An 18,160-nucleotide genomic window follows, 5' to 3' on the forward strand; every position below is an offset into this window, starting at 1 on the left:
GAGGATTCATATAACTCTTTATATTAATCTTTATAGAGGAAACAGATATTAAGTCACACATTTACATGTGGTTTCACAATGTCTGGAAAACACAAAAGACGCTTCTCCGGTTTAAGATTTAAGACCGGTTTAAGACCCTGGTAATATTTTGAACCAGGCCCCTAACCATAAAATGTCTCAGAGTACGTGTGCTGATCTAGGGCCTGTTTTAGCCTTTTAGGTCATAATGAATAAGACAAAACAGACAGGAGGGCTTGATCCTAGATCAGCACTACCACTCTGAGACACTTTTTGAATACAGATCCAGGCCCTTCGTCGTTCTCCCCTGAAATGAAGACACCAGTACACTTCTACACAATTAGAGATGCATGCTGACAGTATCACTCCTATACCCATCCCACTCACTCCTACAGTCTCATGCCACTCTTAAACCAAACTGAACACAAACAAAACAGTCATTCTCGTGACATGCAACTTGAAACATACAGAACAATAACACATTGAAAAGAAGAGCGTTTTTTTTTTACAGCAATATTCAATGGTGAGACGCATGAGAAGAAACATCTGTAGGATATATACATTAACTTACAGGAAGAGCCAAAGCTCTGTGTTTTATTCACAATATTTACACAGTTCTAACAGCGGACGAAGGAAGGAAATGTGTTCCTGCTCTCCCAAACGTAGCTTGAAGAATTTCCCAATACCTCTCTCCTTTGCATGACTCCCTTGAAACATATGAACACATGACAAACAGTATGTCCATATATCACCGTTACATTTAACAGACCTAGGTTCAAATACTATTTGAAATCCTTTTAAATCCTTTTAAGTACTGGGCGATTGAGCTTCCCTGTCGCAATGGAACCAATAGATTAGTCGCAAAAGTGCAAAGCCCACCCATTTGACACTCCTGGCAGACTAGATTTCAAATGGTATTTGAACCCAGGTCTGCTCTTATGTTTAGTTTGGCTAGGTCCAGTCATAAATAGACTACAAAGCTATGTAGGATTGCAGAACAATGCTAAGAAAAGTACCAACAACGATTCTGTCCAGAATACAAGTGGACAATGGCAGGTTTGACTGCAGTCTGGAGACTAATGTCAAGGAGCGAAGCAATGTTGACTGGAGCTTTACAAATGATCCCAGACACACACACTCTTCTCACTGGGTCTCAGCGATATAGTCCCACTATTGCTTTGATCAATCAGCTTTACTACAGCTCTACGGACATTTCTGAGGTTCCAGAGCTGTCCACTTTGCCTAACTGCTCGGACCTAGGCTCAGTAGGCTGCAGGGGAATGGCAATGACGTGAGTCAGCACAGCAAGTGATTCAATAGCGTTACTGTCGATTGTGGTTCAGTACAGGTATGTATTGTACTGGGGACAATGGTGACAGACAGTTCCAGTCCCAGTAGCAGCTCAATCAATCAATCAATCAACCAACCAACCAATCAATCAACCAATCAGACGATGGAGCCCTTGGAGGAGGACAGGTGGATGGACTGGATGCGGATGCCCAGGGTCTTCTCCAGGTCCAGCAGTACGTTGGTGGCGGGGCTGCCTGGGGGCGTGTCGTACAGCAGCGTTTTGAAGGGCTCCAGCTCGATCAGCACCACCATGTTCTTCAGGAAGTAGCCCTCAATGTAGGCAGCCAACTCTGGGGCATCCAGGAACTGATAGAGCCAAAGGTTGGAGAACAGATGAGTGTTGCCTAGTTTGAGATGTATGCCAAACCTATTCATTTTTTCTCACACGCACACACATGCCTACAGTGCGTACTGCAGCAGCACAGACAAACACAGAGACACCTAGCAGGCAGGCAACCACAGGCAAAGATTGTTTACACATGATCACACACACACACGCACACCTACGGCCTCACACACACACATACATGGATAGACAGTAGACATGCACATGGCGACCCCCAAACCCAACCATCCACATATACATCCATTCTCAACTCAACTCGACCCTCTCACCTTGGTGTGGCTGTAGATCTCCACACAGGTTTCTGTGTTGATGTTCTTAGAGCAGATGACCTCACAGTGCCTCTGCAGCGCCTCCAGCTGGAAGAACTTGGCCGCTGACAGCAGCTGCACACACCAGAAAAGAGGAGTTATAGCCTGGTGGCATCTATTTGTGCTGCCTTAACTCCTGACCTATGGTCACAACGACATAGATCTGGGTCCAGGCTAGGTAAAGTATTACATATTGTTGGACATATATTGTATTACTGCTTCTAACGAACTGTGACAAATAGAATATTAATCTTCTCATATCAGGTATCTACATTGATGCATCCATATCAGTCTAGGATTCACTGCATCGTAGAGGTTATGACTCAGCATGACTGAAAATGTCCAGAAGTGAGCTACTGTACCAGTTTTACCTCCATAATCTCTGTGTTTCTAATGTGCAGATGCTCCGTCCCACCGCAGTACAGGTATTGCATCACCAGCTGTAACAGTAGTGAGAACTGACGTTTACACAACGTTCATAAAACCTAGACTCAGTCGACCTGGAAATGGATTTATCATGGGAAATAATGTGGGTTCTTTTTTTTTGTATGAACAGTCCATTTTGACAACGTATCACAACATTGTATGATCTATGCAGGGCCGTGCACAGACCTTTTAAGGGGCAGGTACAAAAAAAAAAAAAAGGGCACCCAAAATAAAATAATTTCTGCACGAACCGGATACAGACACAGCAATTATGACTTTGATTATTAAGTTACATAAAAGCAATAGATGGCCAAATCTTCATGGCTAATTAAATGACCTGTGTTGAGTCGTGAACTATATGTAGTTCAGATAGTAATTGAACTACATTTGACAGTAGCTTGGTGGTAGTTCATCTAAATTCAAATCAAGCTAGTGTTTTCAGTAGATAATTACTTTTTTGCCATGTAGCGATGTAGCAAACTACAGGAACTAAACAAGAGAATATGGGTAAAGTAGGTAAGAATTTACTTTCTTTTTCAGCATCAGACCTGCCTAATTCTCCCTTGAAACAGAGTTGTTGTGTTGATTAGGCTAAATGGACACATTCTGTTACCATCTGACCCAGAAATGATCTGTTCATGCAATTTGTAGTCTACGACATTTCAGATTTACATATTGAACATTTAAGTAGTTTGGATGTAGTGAACTACTTTTTCAAAGTAACTTTAGTTAAGTCAACTATGTGTTTCTTAAGTGTAGCTGTAGTGTAGCTTAACTTCTTCCAGGGTGAAGTGATTGGTAGCTTGGTAAACTACATTTTTAGAGTAGCTTCCCCAACACTGTAAATTACACATATTTAACAACGACTTGCGGGCAGTGGGTTCAGAGCAACAATAAAAGGGCACTTTAGAAACTGGAAGGGGAAAGGGGCATGTGGTCTGCACAGGTAGAGCCCGATCTGTGCACGTGTCTGGATGGTTTCTGGATCTATGTATAGATATGATCAGATTGTAAGGGGAAAACAGATATCTAAGTAAACAGAACAGTTGTTTTCTCTTTGAACATACCAGGAATATGTTGTATTTGACATGGCTGATTTCAATACATGTGTTTTCAGCAGCTGGTCTGTTCGCCAGAAGAGACTTAAACCTTGAGGAGAGGAGAGAGAAAGACAGAGATAAATACAACCCAGATAGAGAAAATGAGGAATTAGAAACCTTATCTTGGTGGACATTACCGTAATAAACCTTGATTCACAATCGTTTCAATCATGGTCTTCACACTTGACCAATGAAAACCGTAATCACTGTTGTGATCAAGTCATACACTGTATTCTATGTCACAGAGTAAAACACACTGACTGAAAAAACGGTGTATTTTACGGTATAGATAAGGTAATGGTTCCCATCCATTAAAATATGATCCAGGTTTTTACAAGGCCCCTCACACATACCACCATATCTCCAGAACACATCAACAGAGCATTGTCAAGGACATCAACCATCTTGTGACAAGCCCTCACTCACTGTATGACCTATCGGGTCAATCATCCTTAATGACATGTGACAGGATCTGAAGTGAGAGTATTCTTAGGGTCCCAAAGGCCAGAGAAAATGACATTATGGATCAACGCACTGACAATATAGATACAGTCTCTACACATATCTGCAGTCAGTCATATTTTTCATCATTGTGTAGCCAATGTGCAATCGCTGTGTGTGTGTGTGTGTGTGTGTGTGTGTGTGTGTGTGTGTGTGTGTGTGTGTGTGTCAATGGTGTAAGCAGAGTACAGACGGCGCAAGTATCCAGATCTATATGGTGAAACACAAGCACATTTGAAATATAGGGATCAAATGACCTCGGCATTAATGATTTTGAGTTATGTCTGGGTAGTTGGGGACAGGAGTTTTTAGTGACCTGATCAGTAAAAGCTCTGACTTTCCCTCAGATAGATTGAGGGGAATTTATACCATTTCACTTACACTTATCCAATCATTTCAGATCTAGGGGCAAGGGGAAATGTAGAAATATGCCCAGATGCAGTTTAAGCCTATCCAAGATTAGAAATCATGATTGGAGAATCTCCGTTGAAAGTGTGTTTTAGTCTGTGTCCGGAAAACTTGTCCTGTGTGTCTGTGTCTGTGTGAGAGAGTGCAGTGCAGCGTTCTGACCTGCCGGAGGCGGTGAAGAGCAGGACTTTGTGGGCGTAGAAGGGCTTGCCCTCCACCAGGAAGGTCACATCTGACATATCCTTGTTGTTCAGGAAGTGAGGGTCTGGAAGGCACACAGATTCATCATGTATTGCAAGTCACTTCTGAATACCCAGTTTAGTACTATCTTTAGCCACCAGATGGCACATGTCTCTATGTTCATGTGAATCTGTGCAGTGTGATACACTATATATACAAAAGTATGTGGACACCCCTTCAAATTAGTATAAAATTGAGCACACAGCCATGCAATCTCCATAGACAAATATTAGCAGTAGAATGGCCTTACTGAAGAGCTCAGTGACTTTCAACGTGGTACCCTTTCAAACAAGTCAGTTCGTCAAATTTCTGCACTGCTAGAACTGCCCCGGTCAACTGTAAGTGCTGTTATTGTGAAGCGGAAATGTCTAGGAGCAACAATGGTTCAGCCGCGAAGTGGTAGGACATACAAGTTCATAGACAGGACTGCCGAGTGCTGAAGCGCATAGCGTGTAAAAATCGTCTGTCCTCGGTTACAACACTCACTACCGAGTTCCAAATTGCCTCTGGAAGAAACCTCAGCACAAGAACTGTTCATCGGGAGCTTCATGAAATGGGATTCCATGGCCGGGCAGCCTAAGATCATCATGCGCAATGCCAAGTGTCGCCTGGAGTAGTGTAAAGCTCACCGCCATTGGACTCTGGAGCAGTGGAAACACCTTCTCTGGAGTGATGAATCACGCTTCACCATCTGGCAGTCCGATGGACGAATTCGGGTTTCGCGGATGCCAGGAGAACGCTACCTGCCCGAATGCCTTGTGGCAACTGTAAAGTGTGAGCTTGGCCCCTTAATTCCAGTGAAGGGAAATCTTAACGCTACAGCATACAATGAATGACATTCTAGACGATTCGGTGCTTCCAATTTTGTGCCAACATTTTGGGGAAGGCCCTTTCCTGTTTTAGCATGACAATGCCCCCATGCACAAAGCGAGGTCCATACAGAAATAGTTTGTCGAGATCGGTGTGAGCACAGAGCCCTGACCTCAACACAATTGAACACCTTTGGGATGAATTGGAACGTCAACTGCCAGGCCTAATCGCACAACTTCAGTGCTCGACCTCACTAATGCTCTTGTGGCTGAATGGAAGCAAGTCCCCGCAGCAATGTTTCAACATCTAGTGGAAAGCCTTCCCAGAAGAGCGGAGGCTGTTATAGCAGTGAAGGGGGGACCAACTCCATATTAATACCCAGGATTTTGGAATGAGATGTTCGATGAGCAGGTGTCCACATACTCTTGGTCATGTAGTGTATATGTAGAAGTCTAGCTATTGCTGCAAAGTGTCAAAATCCTAATTCTAGTGCTCACCCAGGCGTGAGGTCTGTTTCCTCTTGATCTCTGTGAGTTTGGGGATGGGGTATGGCCCGTAGCACTGGGTGAAGATCACTGACAGCTGCTGGCTGATTACCTCATTCTGGAACATAACAGACAGTAGGGGTTAGACATCAGACTGGTTTTATACACTCCATACCCACAATACATGTGTATTTAGATACAACACTCCATACCCAGTCTCTCCCAACACCCGCAATCCATTAGCAGGTCGGAGGTCAGCGTTTATGCGAGAATTTAGATCTGGGTTCCGAGATTACTCCATACCCATCATTTAAAAGGCATATTCATGTAGAGATATCCACTTCCACATTCACTAACAAATCTTCAAATATCCCAAGTCACAAAGGCGACTAACTGATCAAGCACAGTAGCTCACAGTCAACCATTAGTAAAGGCCACTTGCAGACATCAGGTGACCCACCCTTTATCCGTGGATGGGGTGAGTATCACACTGATGTACAGTAGCTATACTGCTGTTGTCTGTGCTGTATATCCACGCGACGATGATAAACATAATGTGTCGGGCTTGAGCGTGAGACGTCTCCAGGGACAGAATGGGCTTCTCCTGTCGGAGGGTGTGTCTGAGTCACTGCGTGTGGTACTAGAGCCTACGGCAGAGAAGGTAGAGGGGTAGTAGCATGCACACACTCGCATGCACACACACACACGCACGCACATACACGCACGCATACACAACGGACCGGTGCGCTTTATAGAACAATTCCCCTGTGTATTCAACAAATCTGCCTCCCTGCACCACGCTAGCATGACGCCTCCAACATCAATTACCAGCCACTTCACTCCACAAGGAGGTTCATGTGTTTTTTTAACTTTCCAGGCAGAGGCTGAGCTCGCGTAGTTGTACAAACAAAAGCTATTAAAATGTGTCACACGGATACCTGATGTATACTCTCCTGAGAGACACAGTAGAACTACTGAAACATAACACAGGCAAATTCTCATATCACATCGTGAACAGAAAAACAAATGTACAAATGTTCTCTGTGTCACTCCCTCTCTGTTGTGCATCAGCCTTCCCTTGTGTGTGTTAAACAAGGAGAACAAGGAGGTGTGAATAGACTGGCACACACTCAGTCTGGCTAGAGGAAGATGAATGTATTCTACCTTGAAGTCACACATCATTAGCAGGGATATGACAGGACAAACAGTGACGGGGTCCCTGGGGTGTCAGAGAGATGGGGTCACTGCCTCCGCCATAGATCAACCCTGACAGGGACAAGGGCGGCTGCTGGAATGGGACAGGAGAGGGCAATGTGTGTCCATGTGTGTGTGTTTGTGTGTGTGTGTGTGTGTGTGTGTGTGTGTGTGTGTGTGTGTGTGTGTGTGTGTGTGTGTGTGTGTGTGTGTGTGTGTGTGTGTGTGAGAGAGAGAGAGAGAGAGAGAGAGAGAGAGAGAGAGAGAGAGAGAACAAGAGAGAGAGAGAGAGAGAGAGAGAGAGAGAACGAGAGAGAGAGAGAACGAGAGAGAGAGAGAACGAGAGAGAACGAGAGAGAACGAGAGAGAACGAGAGAGAACGAGAGAGAGAGAGAGAGAGAGAACGAGAGAGAACGAGAGAGAACGAGAGAGAACGAGAGAGAGAGAGAGAGAGAGAGAGAGAGAGAGAGAGAGAGAGAGAGAGAGAGAACGAGAGAGAGAGAGAGAAAGAGAGAGAACGAGAGAGAACGAGAGAGAGAGAGAGAGAGAGAGAGAGAGAGAACGAGAGAGAGAGAGAGAGAGAACGAGAGAGAACGAGAGAACGAGAGAGAGAGAGAACGAGAGAGAACGAGAGAGAGAACGAGAGAGAACGAGAGAGAGAACGAGAGAGAGAGAGAGAGAACGAGAGAGAACGAGAGAGAACGAGAGAGAACGAGAGAGAGAGAGAGAGAGAGAGAGAGAGAGAACGAGAGAGAGAACGAGAGAGAGAGAGAGAACGAGAGAGAGAGAGAGAAAGAGAGAGAGAGAGAGAACGAGAGAGAGAGAGAGAGAGACCAAAATAATACCAAAATATACGCTTGCTTTATCGACTTCCAAAAAGCATTTGATTCTATTTGGCACACAGGACTGTTCTACAAAGTTATTGAAAGTGGTGTAGGGGGTAAAACATATGACATAATTAAATCAATGTATACTGGCAATACGTGCAGCATTAAAATTGGCAAGAAAAGAACAGAATTCTTTAACCAGGGGCGGGGCCTTCGTCAGGGTTGTAATCTGAGCCCTGCACTCTTCAATATTTACATCAACGAATTGGCCACTATTCTAGATAAATCCTCAGCCCCTGGTGTTAGTCTCCATAATTCAGAGGTTAAATGCCTACTCTTCGCAGATGACCTATGCCTGTTGTCACCCACAGCACATGGCCTACAGCAGAGCCTGGATCTGCTAGAGCAGTACTGCCAGACCTGGGCCCTGGCAGTAAACCCCAAAAAGACTAAAATAATGATTTTCCAGAGAAGATCCAGATCTCAGGGAATTAGACCAAAGTTCTCAATTGGTACAAAATATATAGAGTACTGCACACACTACAATTACTTAGGTTTAAAAATAAGCTCAACTGGACACCTTAATGAGGCAGTGAATGAACTGAGAGAGAAAGCACGCAGGGCATTCTACGCAATTAAAAAGCAAATTCAAATTGAAATACCTATTAAAATTTGGCTAAAACTAATTGAATATGTCATTGAACCAATTGCACTTTATGGCAGCGAGGTGTGGGGTCCACTTGCAAAACAAGATTTCATCAAATGGGACAAACATCCCATTGAAACCCTGCATGCAGAGTTCTGTAAGATTCTCCTACATGTCCAGAGGAAAACTACAAACAATGCATGCAGGGCAGAATTAGGCAAATATCCACTAATAATAAAAACTCAAAAAAGAGCAATTAAGTTTTGGAAACATCTAAAATACAGTGACCCCCTCTCATATCACTACCAAGCCCTGCAATACCAAGAGCTAAGCAAAGAAAAGAGTCCCCTCATCCAGCTGGTCCTGGGGCTGAGTTCACAAACCTGTTCTACTAACACACTGAAGCCTCAGGACCAGAACATCCAATCAATCAGAATAAACCAAATTACAACACAGTCAAAACAAAACTACATTGCTTATTGGGAAACACAAGCACAAGCACAGAGCAAAATGCAGTGCTATCTGGCCCTAAATCGACAGTACACCGTGGCTAACTATTTGACTATGGTTACTGATCAAAACCTTAGAAAAACCTTGACAAAGTACAGGCTCAGTGAGCACAGCCTTGCCATTGAGAAGGGTAGACACAGGAAAACCTGGCTCCCTGTAGAGGAAAGGCTGTGCAACCACTGCACAACAGCAGAACCTGAGACGGAGCTGCATTTCCTGACAAAATGTCAAAAACGAGAGAGAGAGAACGAGAGAGAGAGAGAGAGAGAGAGAGAACGAGAGAGAGAGAGAGAGAGAACGAGAGAGAGAGAGAACGAGAGAGAGAGAGAACGAGAGAACGAGAGAGAGAGAGAACGAGAGAGAGAGAGAACGAGAGAGAACGAGAGAGAACGAGAGAGAGAACGAGAGAGAACGAGAGAGAACGAGAGAGAGAGAGAGAGAGAGAGAGAACGAGAGAGAACGAGAGAGAACGAGAGAGAACGAGAGAGAACGAGAGAGAGAGAGAGAGAGAGAGAGAACGAGAGAGAGAGAGAGAGAGAGAGAGAACGAGAGAGAGAGAGAGAGAGAGAGAGAACGAGAGAGAGAGAGAGAACGAGAGAGAGAGAGAGAGAGAGAGAGAGAGAGAGAGAGAGAGAGAGAGAACGAGAGAGAGAGAGAGAGAGAGAACGAGAGAGAGAGAGAGAGAGAGAGAGAGAGAACGAGAGAGAGAGAGAGAGAGAGAGAACGAGAGAGAGAACGAGAGAGAGAGAGAACGAGAGAGAGAGAGAACGAGAGAGAGAGAGAACGAGAGAGAGAGAGAACGAGAGAGAACGAGAGAGAACGAGAGAGAACGAGAGAGAGAGAGAGAGAGAGAGAGAACGAGAGAGAACGAGAGAGAACGAGAGAGAACGAGAGAGAGAGAGAGAACGAGAGAGAGAGAGAGAGAGAGAGAGAGAACGAGAGAGAGAGAGAGAGAGAGAGAACGAGAGAGAGAAAGAGAACGAGAGAGAGAGAGAGAACGAGAGAGAGAGAACGAGAGAGAGAGAGAGAGAGAGAGAGAGAGAGAGAGAACGAGAGAGAGAGAGAGAGAGAGAGAGAGAGAGAGAGAGAGAGAGAGAGAGAGAGAGAGAGAGAGAGAGAGAGAGAGAGAGAGAGAACGAGAGAGAGAGAGAGAACGAGAGAGAGAACGAGAGAGAGAGAACGAGAGAGAGAGAGAACGAGAGAGAGAGAGAACGAGAGAGAGAGAGAACGAGAGAGAGAGAGAGAGAGAGAGAGAGAGAGAGAGAGAGAGAGAGAGAGAGAGAGAGAGAGAGTGAATAAGTGTGTGTGTGCTTAAGTGTGTTTGTGTATGTGTGTGTTTGTCTGTGAGTGCCCATGTGCATGTGTGTGTTCATCTGTTCTCTCTCCCAGCAATAATGCACACACCCTACTACATGACAGGCCAAAAGTTAGATTGGAAATGAAAGGCATTATATTGTGAGACTCAAAATAGGAGATTCTAGTTCTAATATATTACTGAGATAGTCTGTTGGATCTAATGCTGCAGTGAATCTTGAGGAGAAAAAGAGAGAAGGTGGGTTTTTCAAGAATGGGTACGTAAGTTAGAACCGGAGGGCATAAATCATAAATCAAGGCACTAATTGAAATGGATTGGGCCTCTGGGTGATTCTGTCAGTCACTGTGAAGCTACGGGCTGTATTATATAATCACAGGAAGACAAATAGGTTGAGTTCCAAATGGAACCCTATTCCGTATTTAGTGCACCATGTATCACCAGTGCCCATAGGAGGAAATTAGAACAACTATAGGTTATCTCTTCAGGGTCTGGCTGTGAGGCAGAGAGAAGACATTATTATCTTCACTATCAGGAGAGAAAAGGAGACAAAGAGGGGCACATGGAGATGGAGACACGGGACAGAGAGGGATTGTGTGTTGGGATCTGATGACAACCTTCACATTGTGAATTGCCCTTCGAAATTCCTCTAATGTGTGTATTTTTTGTATGATCTTCCTGCAAAGCTAATTTCCCTACGCAACAAATATGGTTGAAAGTTGACAGAAAGTGGAATGTGGATATGGAGAAAAGCAGTGACATGCGCCCGACTCAGATCATAATGAATAAGAGGTGGGATCTGATTCTAGATCAGCAATCGCCTGAGACACTTTTTGAATAGAGGCCTTGATATCCAGTCACCTTGCTGGCTCGTAGGATCTGAAACAAGAGTGGCAGGCCGTGGGTGATGAGCTCCTGTGTGTACTCCTCCTCCTCGATACAGCTGAACTCCTTGAGCAGGCCCTGGATCAGTGGTCTCCGGTGCTGCAGGAAACATGTCCGGAGAGACTCCAGCCAGGTGTGCAGTGTCCAGGGGACTCCTGAGACACACCAAGAGGCAATATGTATAAAAAAAAGGTTCCAAATGGGTTCTTCGGCTGTCCCCATAGGAGAACCCTTTTTGGTTCCAGGAAGAACCATTTTTGGGTTCCAGGTAGAACCCATTTGTAGAAAGGGTTCTACAGAACTCATTTGTAGAAAGGATTCTACATGGAAGGCAAAAGGGTTCTACCTGCAACCAAAAACAGTTATTCAAATGGTTCTATGGGGACAGGCGAAGAACCCTGTAGCCCTTTCCTGCTGCCAATGACCAAAAGCGCCATTTTTAGCCTCATGGGTGGAATGTTTAATAATTCAATAATAACATTTTTTTTTTTTTTTTAAACTGGACGAATATCCGGTGTTTCTATGTCAAACAGTTTTGTTCTATTTCTGTCTTCTGTGAATTACAGTACCAATCAAAAGTACTCATCCACGGGCTTTTCTTTGTTTTTACTATTTTCTACATTGTAGAATAATAGTGATGACATCAAAACTAGGAAGTAACACATATGGAATCATGTAGTAACCAAAAAAGTGTTAAACAAATTAAAATATTTGTAATATTTTCAGATTCTTTGAAGTAGCCACCCTTTGCCTTGATGACAGCTTTGCACACTCTTGGCATTCTCTCAAACAGTTTCACCTGGAATGCTGTTCCAACAGTCTTGAAGGAGTTCCCACATATGCTAAGCACTTGTTGGCTGCTTTTCCTTCACTCTGCAGTCCAACTCATCCCAAACCACCTTGATTGGGTTGAGGTCAGGTGATTGTGGAGGCCAGGTCATCTGATGCAGCACTCCATCAATCTCCTTCTTGGTCAAATAGCCCTTACACAGCCTGGAGGTGTGTTGGGTCATTGTCCTGTTAAAAAACAAATGATAGTCCAACTAAGCCCAAACCAGATAGGATGGCGATTCGCTGCAGAATGCTGTGGTAGCCATGCTGGTTGTGTGCCTTGAATTCTAAATAAATCACAGACAGTGTCACCAGCAAAACATCCCCACACCATCACACCTCCTCCATGCTTTACAGTGGGAACCACACATGCAGAGATCATCCATTCACCTACTCTGCGTCTCACAAAGACACAGTGGTTGGAACCAAAAATCTCAAATTTGGTCTCATCAGACCAAAGGATAGATTTACACCAGTCTAATGTCAATTGCTCGTGTTTCTTGGCCCAATCAAGTCTCTTCATATTATTGGTGTCCTTTAGTAGTGGTTTCTTTGCAGCAATTTGACCATGAAGTCCTGATTCACACAGTCTCCTCTGAACAGTTGATGTTGAGATGTGTCTGTTACTTGAACTCTGTGAAGCATTTATTTGAGCTGCAATTTCAGAGGCTGGTAACTCTAATGAACGTATCCTCTGCAGCAGAGATAACTCTGGGTCTTCCTTTCCTGAGGCGGTCCTCATGAGAGGCAGTTTCATCATAGCGCTTGATGGTTTTTGCGACTGCACTTGAAGAAACTTTAAAAGTTCTTGACATTTTCAGAGTTTTGACTGACCTTCATGTCTTAAAGTAATAATGGACTGTCGTTTCTCTTTGCTTATTTGAGTTGTTCTTGCCATAATATGGACTTGGTATTTTTCCAAATATCTTCTGTATACCACCCCTACCTTGTCACAACACACCTGATTGGGTCAAACGCACGAAGGAAAGAAATTCTACAAATTAACTTATTTGCACACCAGTTAATTGAAATGCATTCCAGGTGACTACCTCATGAAGCTGGCTGAGAGAATGCCAAGAGTGTGCAAAGCTCTCATCAAGGCAAAGGGTGGCTACTTTGAAAAATTTGTTTAACACTTTTTGGTTAATATATGATTCCATATTTGTTATTTCATAGTTTTGATGTCTTCACTATTATTCTACAATGCAGAAAAAATAAAAATTAAGAAAAACCCTTGAATGAGTAGGTGTCCAAACTTTTGACTGGTACTGTATCTTGTCAATAAACTACAAGATCTTTGCTTAACATTATAGGCTTTAAGTGGCTGAAGTGTGAGTGATTGAAGTGAGAACACACTAACAGAGCTCAGTGCAACTAGGAGACAAAAGGGAAACAAAACACAAGGTTGTTACACAAACAGCCAGGCCTTCATTCCAGTGGGAAAACGACAACAACACAGGCAGAAAATCTTTAGCTAACCTCATGTGACTGGGATGCAATGACCCTAGATTATTAGATATCTTAGATTACAATGTATAGGGTGAGAATGTATATCTAGTATACTGACAAAGGCTGCACGTATCTATACTGTAATTACTGTGAAGGCCTACAGAATGTATATGTTGTTTACAAATATGCAGTTGATTTGAAACTAAGTCCATGGGTGAAAAGTCAAACATCTGTAGATCATTTCCTGTTGCAAGGTCACAGACATGCATGACATGTTACTGATCTGGTCTATTGATTGTTTATTGAGCCTCTATACCGGAGGAGGCTGGTGAGGGGAGGATGGCTCATAATTATGGTCTTAATGGAGTGAATGGAATGGAAACCATTTGTTTGATACCATTCAGTCCGTTCCAGCCATTAGCCTGTCCTCCGACTTAAAGTGCCACTAGCCACCACTGATCTATACCATATAGATGGACTATCCCAATAAAGTGTTACCAAGTATGCACTCACCCAGGCTGCGTATGTCGATGGTGATATCCACATGTCCGTGTTCAGAGCTGTGGTACATGGCCTCTCTCAGGGCCTTGAGCTTGGCCTTGCCTGTCCGGACCAGGTCCAGCTGGGAGGGGCTCCTCTCCTCCAGGCCTCTCTCCTCCTCTGTCCCCTCAGCCAGGATCTCCTCCAGGGACAGCACGTCCCCCTTCCCCTTCTCCGTCTGGGACAGCAGCTTACGGAACACGTTCCTGTACGTGGAGGATAGCAGACAGAAATATTTGTTAGTAGTGATAGTTGTGAAAATGTAGTGATAATGCAAGGTATGATGATGTCAACACAAGACGATGCAATGTGAGTGTGTGGGGGGAGGGGGGTGTCTGGTGTGTGTGTGTGTGTGTGTGTGTGTGTGTGTGTGTGTGTGTGTGTGTGTGTACACATGCGAAAGAAAGGCAGAGAGACAGAGGCGCAGAAAGAGAGAGAGCAGTGAGAGAAAGACGTGTTTTCTCTGTAAAGTGTTTTGATCATACTATGGAAGTGTTACCTGTGTCCATGTGCTGCTGCTAGACTGTAGGAGTTCAAATCTCCCTGAGGGGCTGTAGAGATGCCGTTACGGTACAGAGTTCCCACCATGGGGTCTGCTCCCCGCTCCAACAGCAGACTGACCAGCTCAAAGTTACCTAGGGGGAATAGAATGTTGCATGTCAAGTTCCGGGTAAAGTTGAGCTGAGAATGTGTGTATGAGGATGGTTTGTTGCCGATGTTGTGTGCGTGTGTCAATCCATGCATGTGTACATGAGGCTGTAGGTGTGCGCTTGTGTGTGTGAACATTTTCGCTAGTGTGCCTACAGATGTCAAATCTTAATTTGACCACCTTTTTGTTGCTGAGAAGTGTGCAGGAAATGCAAACTTGCAGTGTATTCAAGGTTAAAAAGGCTTCAAAATGTTGTAATGTCCACTTAAATATCACAATTGAGTTTCCCAAATGAAAAATGTATCAACCCCTACCAAAAATGTCCATTAATTCGAATCCACATAATAATTCACATTTTTTGTTGCTTCAGGATTATTTTCCTACTGTAGCAAACTGACTCAAACTAAGATCCTACATCTGTATACCTGCAAGGTGTCTGTGTGTGTGTGCGCATGAGTACGCTAGATCTCCCAGAAAAAGGAAACCTATAACAGTGCTGAATTATTTCCCCAATGTGGGGCCCTGAGATTTCTCTGGGCAGGTGGTCAGCCCAAACCCCAGGACCTATTCATAACATCCCACTGCATCTTGTGGTTATTATCAGCAGGGCCGTCATGATGTTGGCCACATTGGTTGTGCAAGGTCGGCTGGAGGCTGTCAGACGCATGCTGTTCCAGCAGTGTACCTGCAGCGGAGGCCAGCTGTAGCGGGGTCTCTGTGTAGTTCTCCATGCCATCCTGTAGGGAGCCCTCTACGTTGGCCCGAGCATCCAGTAGCAGCTGTGGAGGGCAGTGGGTGAGGCAGGGTTAAGGCAGGGGGGAGAAACGGGGAGTCAGACTTATCCTCACTCTCTGAAGGGTTGGTATGAGCATCAGTGGCCCATCACCAAGATAGACTCAGACAGCACAACCTGAACCACATACTGGATAGTACAATTTTACAGCCTGGCAGAACAGATGGCTTGGGAAATGGAGTGTGAAATTATGAAACTGAAAAGCCCCCAACCAAATCTGAGTGAACATTACAGGTGCTTAGGGAAAGTTCTACCCCAAAGAGCCTGAACACTAAATCTGCATTTATTCAACCACAAATGCTGTTTTTCTTCTTTCTGCCCATGTGATTTCCATGTACTACAGAAACCCCTCGATGAGGCTGTGGGAAAAGTCCTGCTACACCTTTTCATTGAACGAGTAGAGCTAATTAGTTTTAGCTGTTCAGTGGAAAGATCGTTGAGATGTTGGTCCATTGTGTTTAATAACCATTAGCAATGTGGACAAACAGATTGTCCTGTTTCCATTAAGTTAATGCAGTGTGTGCCACGTGCACTTCACCAGGAGGAAGTAGAGAATCACACAATCGTTCAAACTAGTACATTTCATTTCAACCCGTTTCCATTGGGTTTTCAAGCTCAGGTCACTCAGCATTCAATGACATTCAACAGACATTACATACATAGGATTAGGAGAAAACACATTTTAGCTGTTATTATCACCATTTATGTCATGATAATAATAACCATGACACCAAGATTGGGGTCAATTCCATTTAAATTCAGTCAATTCAGGAAGTAAACCAAACCTCTAATTCCAAATTTTCTCAATGCTTTTCAATTAAGATAAAAAATAAAATAATATTCCTGAATAATTTAAATCTGAAATGGAATTTACCCCCACCCTTCATGACACTATATGATGCACAATGAGAGGAGAACAGACAGAAAACACAATGAGGTGAGAAAGGATGACATCACTACCTGCACAACAGGGACATGTCCGTGTAACACGGCGAAAGTGAGAGGTGTCCCCTGGCGCGTTTCGGGGTAGACTGAGGGGTGCTTGTGCACTGTGTTTGGCACCTGGGAAGTCATCAGGGAGGTTCAGGGGAGAGAGATATAAAGCCATTACAATTCTAGTCTATGCAGCAAAGACAAGCAGCTAAAGGAGGGAGTCTAAAGGAAGGAGAGCTGGGTCGTATTCATTAGGCACCAAACGGGGGGAGGGGGGGTGATTGAAACAGGGAGGGTCTACTTGGACTTACAGACAATAAAAAAAGCTAATTCTTGTTTTCTGTTCGCTTTTAAAACTTTTTCCATTGCATGCTCTAATGAATACGACCCTGAGGTAATTAGCTAGTTAGCCTGCGGCAAAAGCCGACATCCTGCAGATTTTGTTGCTAAACCAACTCAGTCGATTCTGTCTAGTTCTGCTTAACAGTGTAGTACTCAGATACTTTCCACTTTTCAATCTTTTCCAGCCTTGGTCTGTCTGTCTGGAGTCCAAGGCTGACCTAAGTTGACCTAACCTCAGTAACTAGACCACATTTCCTCTCAGGCAGACAGTCAATCAGGGGTTGAGACAACAACTGGGAGCACATGAATGTGAGGCTGTGAGCAGAGACCCGTGAACGAAGCACACACAATTCCCTCGAGCAACTCTCAGAGTCTCTGAAGCGGACACTCATTTTGAGCTTTTCTCTAATTGACTTTCTCAAATTTGCTTTGCTTTAATTTACTTTTCCTGACCTTAATTACTCTGAGGATACACAGAGGCAGAAGTAACACATGTTTATTCTATTTGACCTGGTGTGTGCAGTTCTTCAGAAATACCGGAAGCAACAAACAGTGTCCTGTTGCCTAATCAATCAAAACAGTCACGTGCTCCATTTAACTTTATTTAGATGAATCATTATGACCTCATTGTGATGATAACGAGCGTTCAAAATAACCAATGACATAAACCATCCTCAGCCTACTGGAGTGTTGTGTTGAGTGCTTTGTTCTGGGGTTACCACTATCATGACCGACATGAATTCTGACGTGATGGCTGGTGGGTTACACAGTCATGAGGTGACTCAACAAGACTAGGACTAACAGGCATAGGCCACCATTACATGTACATAACTAGGCTACAACCAAAGATCCCCCAAAGCTTCCATGAGAAATGCCTCAAACATAATAATATAGTATTTAATGTTCTCTTTTCATTCTTTGTACCAAAGGAATAGCTAAAAGGTGAGTTTACAGTTATGTCTGTGTAATTCAACTGTAAACAGTGTGTCATTAAATTGTGTACAGTAAACAGCATGGCGGCCCGTGCCTCATGATTATGACCGTACCCTCTTTTCACTATACATACAGCATGGCAACAGGAGAGGAGTGGGGACAGATGAGGGACAACACAATCTGGGTTTTCTCCTGTCTCACAACACATAAATTAGAATGATCACGCCAAACGAGACAATGAGCATAGGAGTTTGCAAGACAACACAAACAGATCTGGGAACAGGCTACATACAAATCATTCTACACAACATGGTGTTGTCATCA

General features: G+C 44.0%; 1 protein-coding gene across 2 annotated transcripts in view; it reads right to left on the minus strand.

Moving 5' to 3' along the window:
* btbd11b (BTB (POZ) domain containing 11b) overlaps positions 1-18,160 on the minus strand; it is a 134,008-nt gene continuing 115,848 nt past the window's right edge. Inside the window, exons 7-17 of one of the 2 annotated variants that reach the window (XM_055939837.1) lie at positions 16,589-16,690; positions 15,521-15,614; positions 14,686-14,821; positions 14,160-14,392; positions 11,343-11,521; positions 6,005-6,110; positions 4,620-4,722; positions 3,516-3,597; positions 2,394-2,462; positions 1,984-2,097; positions 1-1,674 (exon numbers count right to left, since the gene is read on the minus strand). In XM_055939837.1, coding sequence (XP_055795812.1) covers positions 1,465-1,674; positions 1,984-2,097; positions 2,394-2,462; positions 3,516-3,597; positions 4,620-4,722; positions 6,005-6,110; positions 11,343-11,521; positions 14,160-14,392; positions 14,686-14,821; positions 15,521-15,614; positions 16,589-16,690 — 1,428 coding nt within the window. In that variant the 3' untranslated portion in view covers positions 1-1,464. The remainder of the gene's footprint in view (positions 1,675-1,983; positions 2,098-2,393; positions 2,463-3,515; positions 3,598-4,619; positions 4,723-6,004; positions 6,111-11,342; positions 11,522-14,159; positions 14,393-14,685; positions 14,822-15,520; positions 15,615-16,588; positions 16,691-18,160) is intronic. The other variant, XM_055939838.1, reaches the window with a different exon arrangement.

This window comes from Salvelinus fontinalis, chromosome 12, assembly GCF_029448725.1.
Source record: "Salvelinus fontinalis isolate EN_2023a chromosome 12, ASM2944872v1, whole genome shotgun sequence".
Taxonomy (NCBI): Eukaryota; Metazoa; Chordata; class Actinopteri; order Salmoniformes; family Salmonidae; genus Salvelinus; species Salvelinus fontinalis.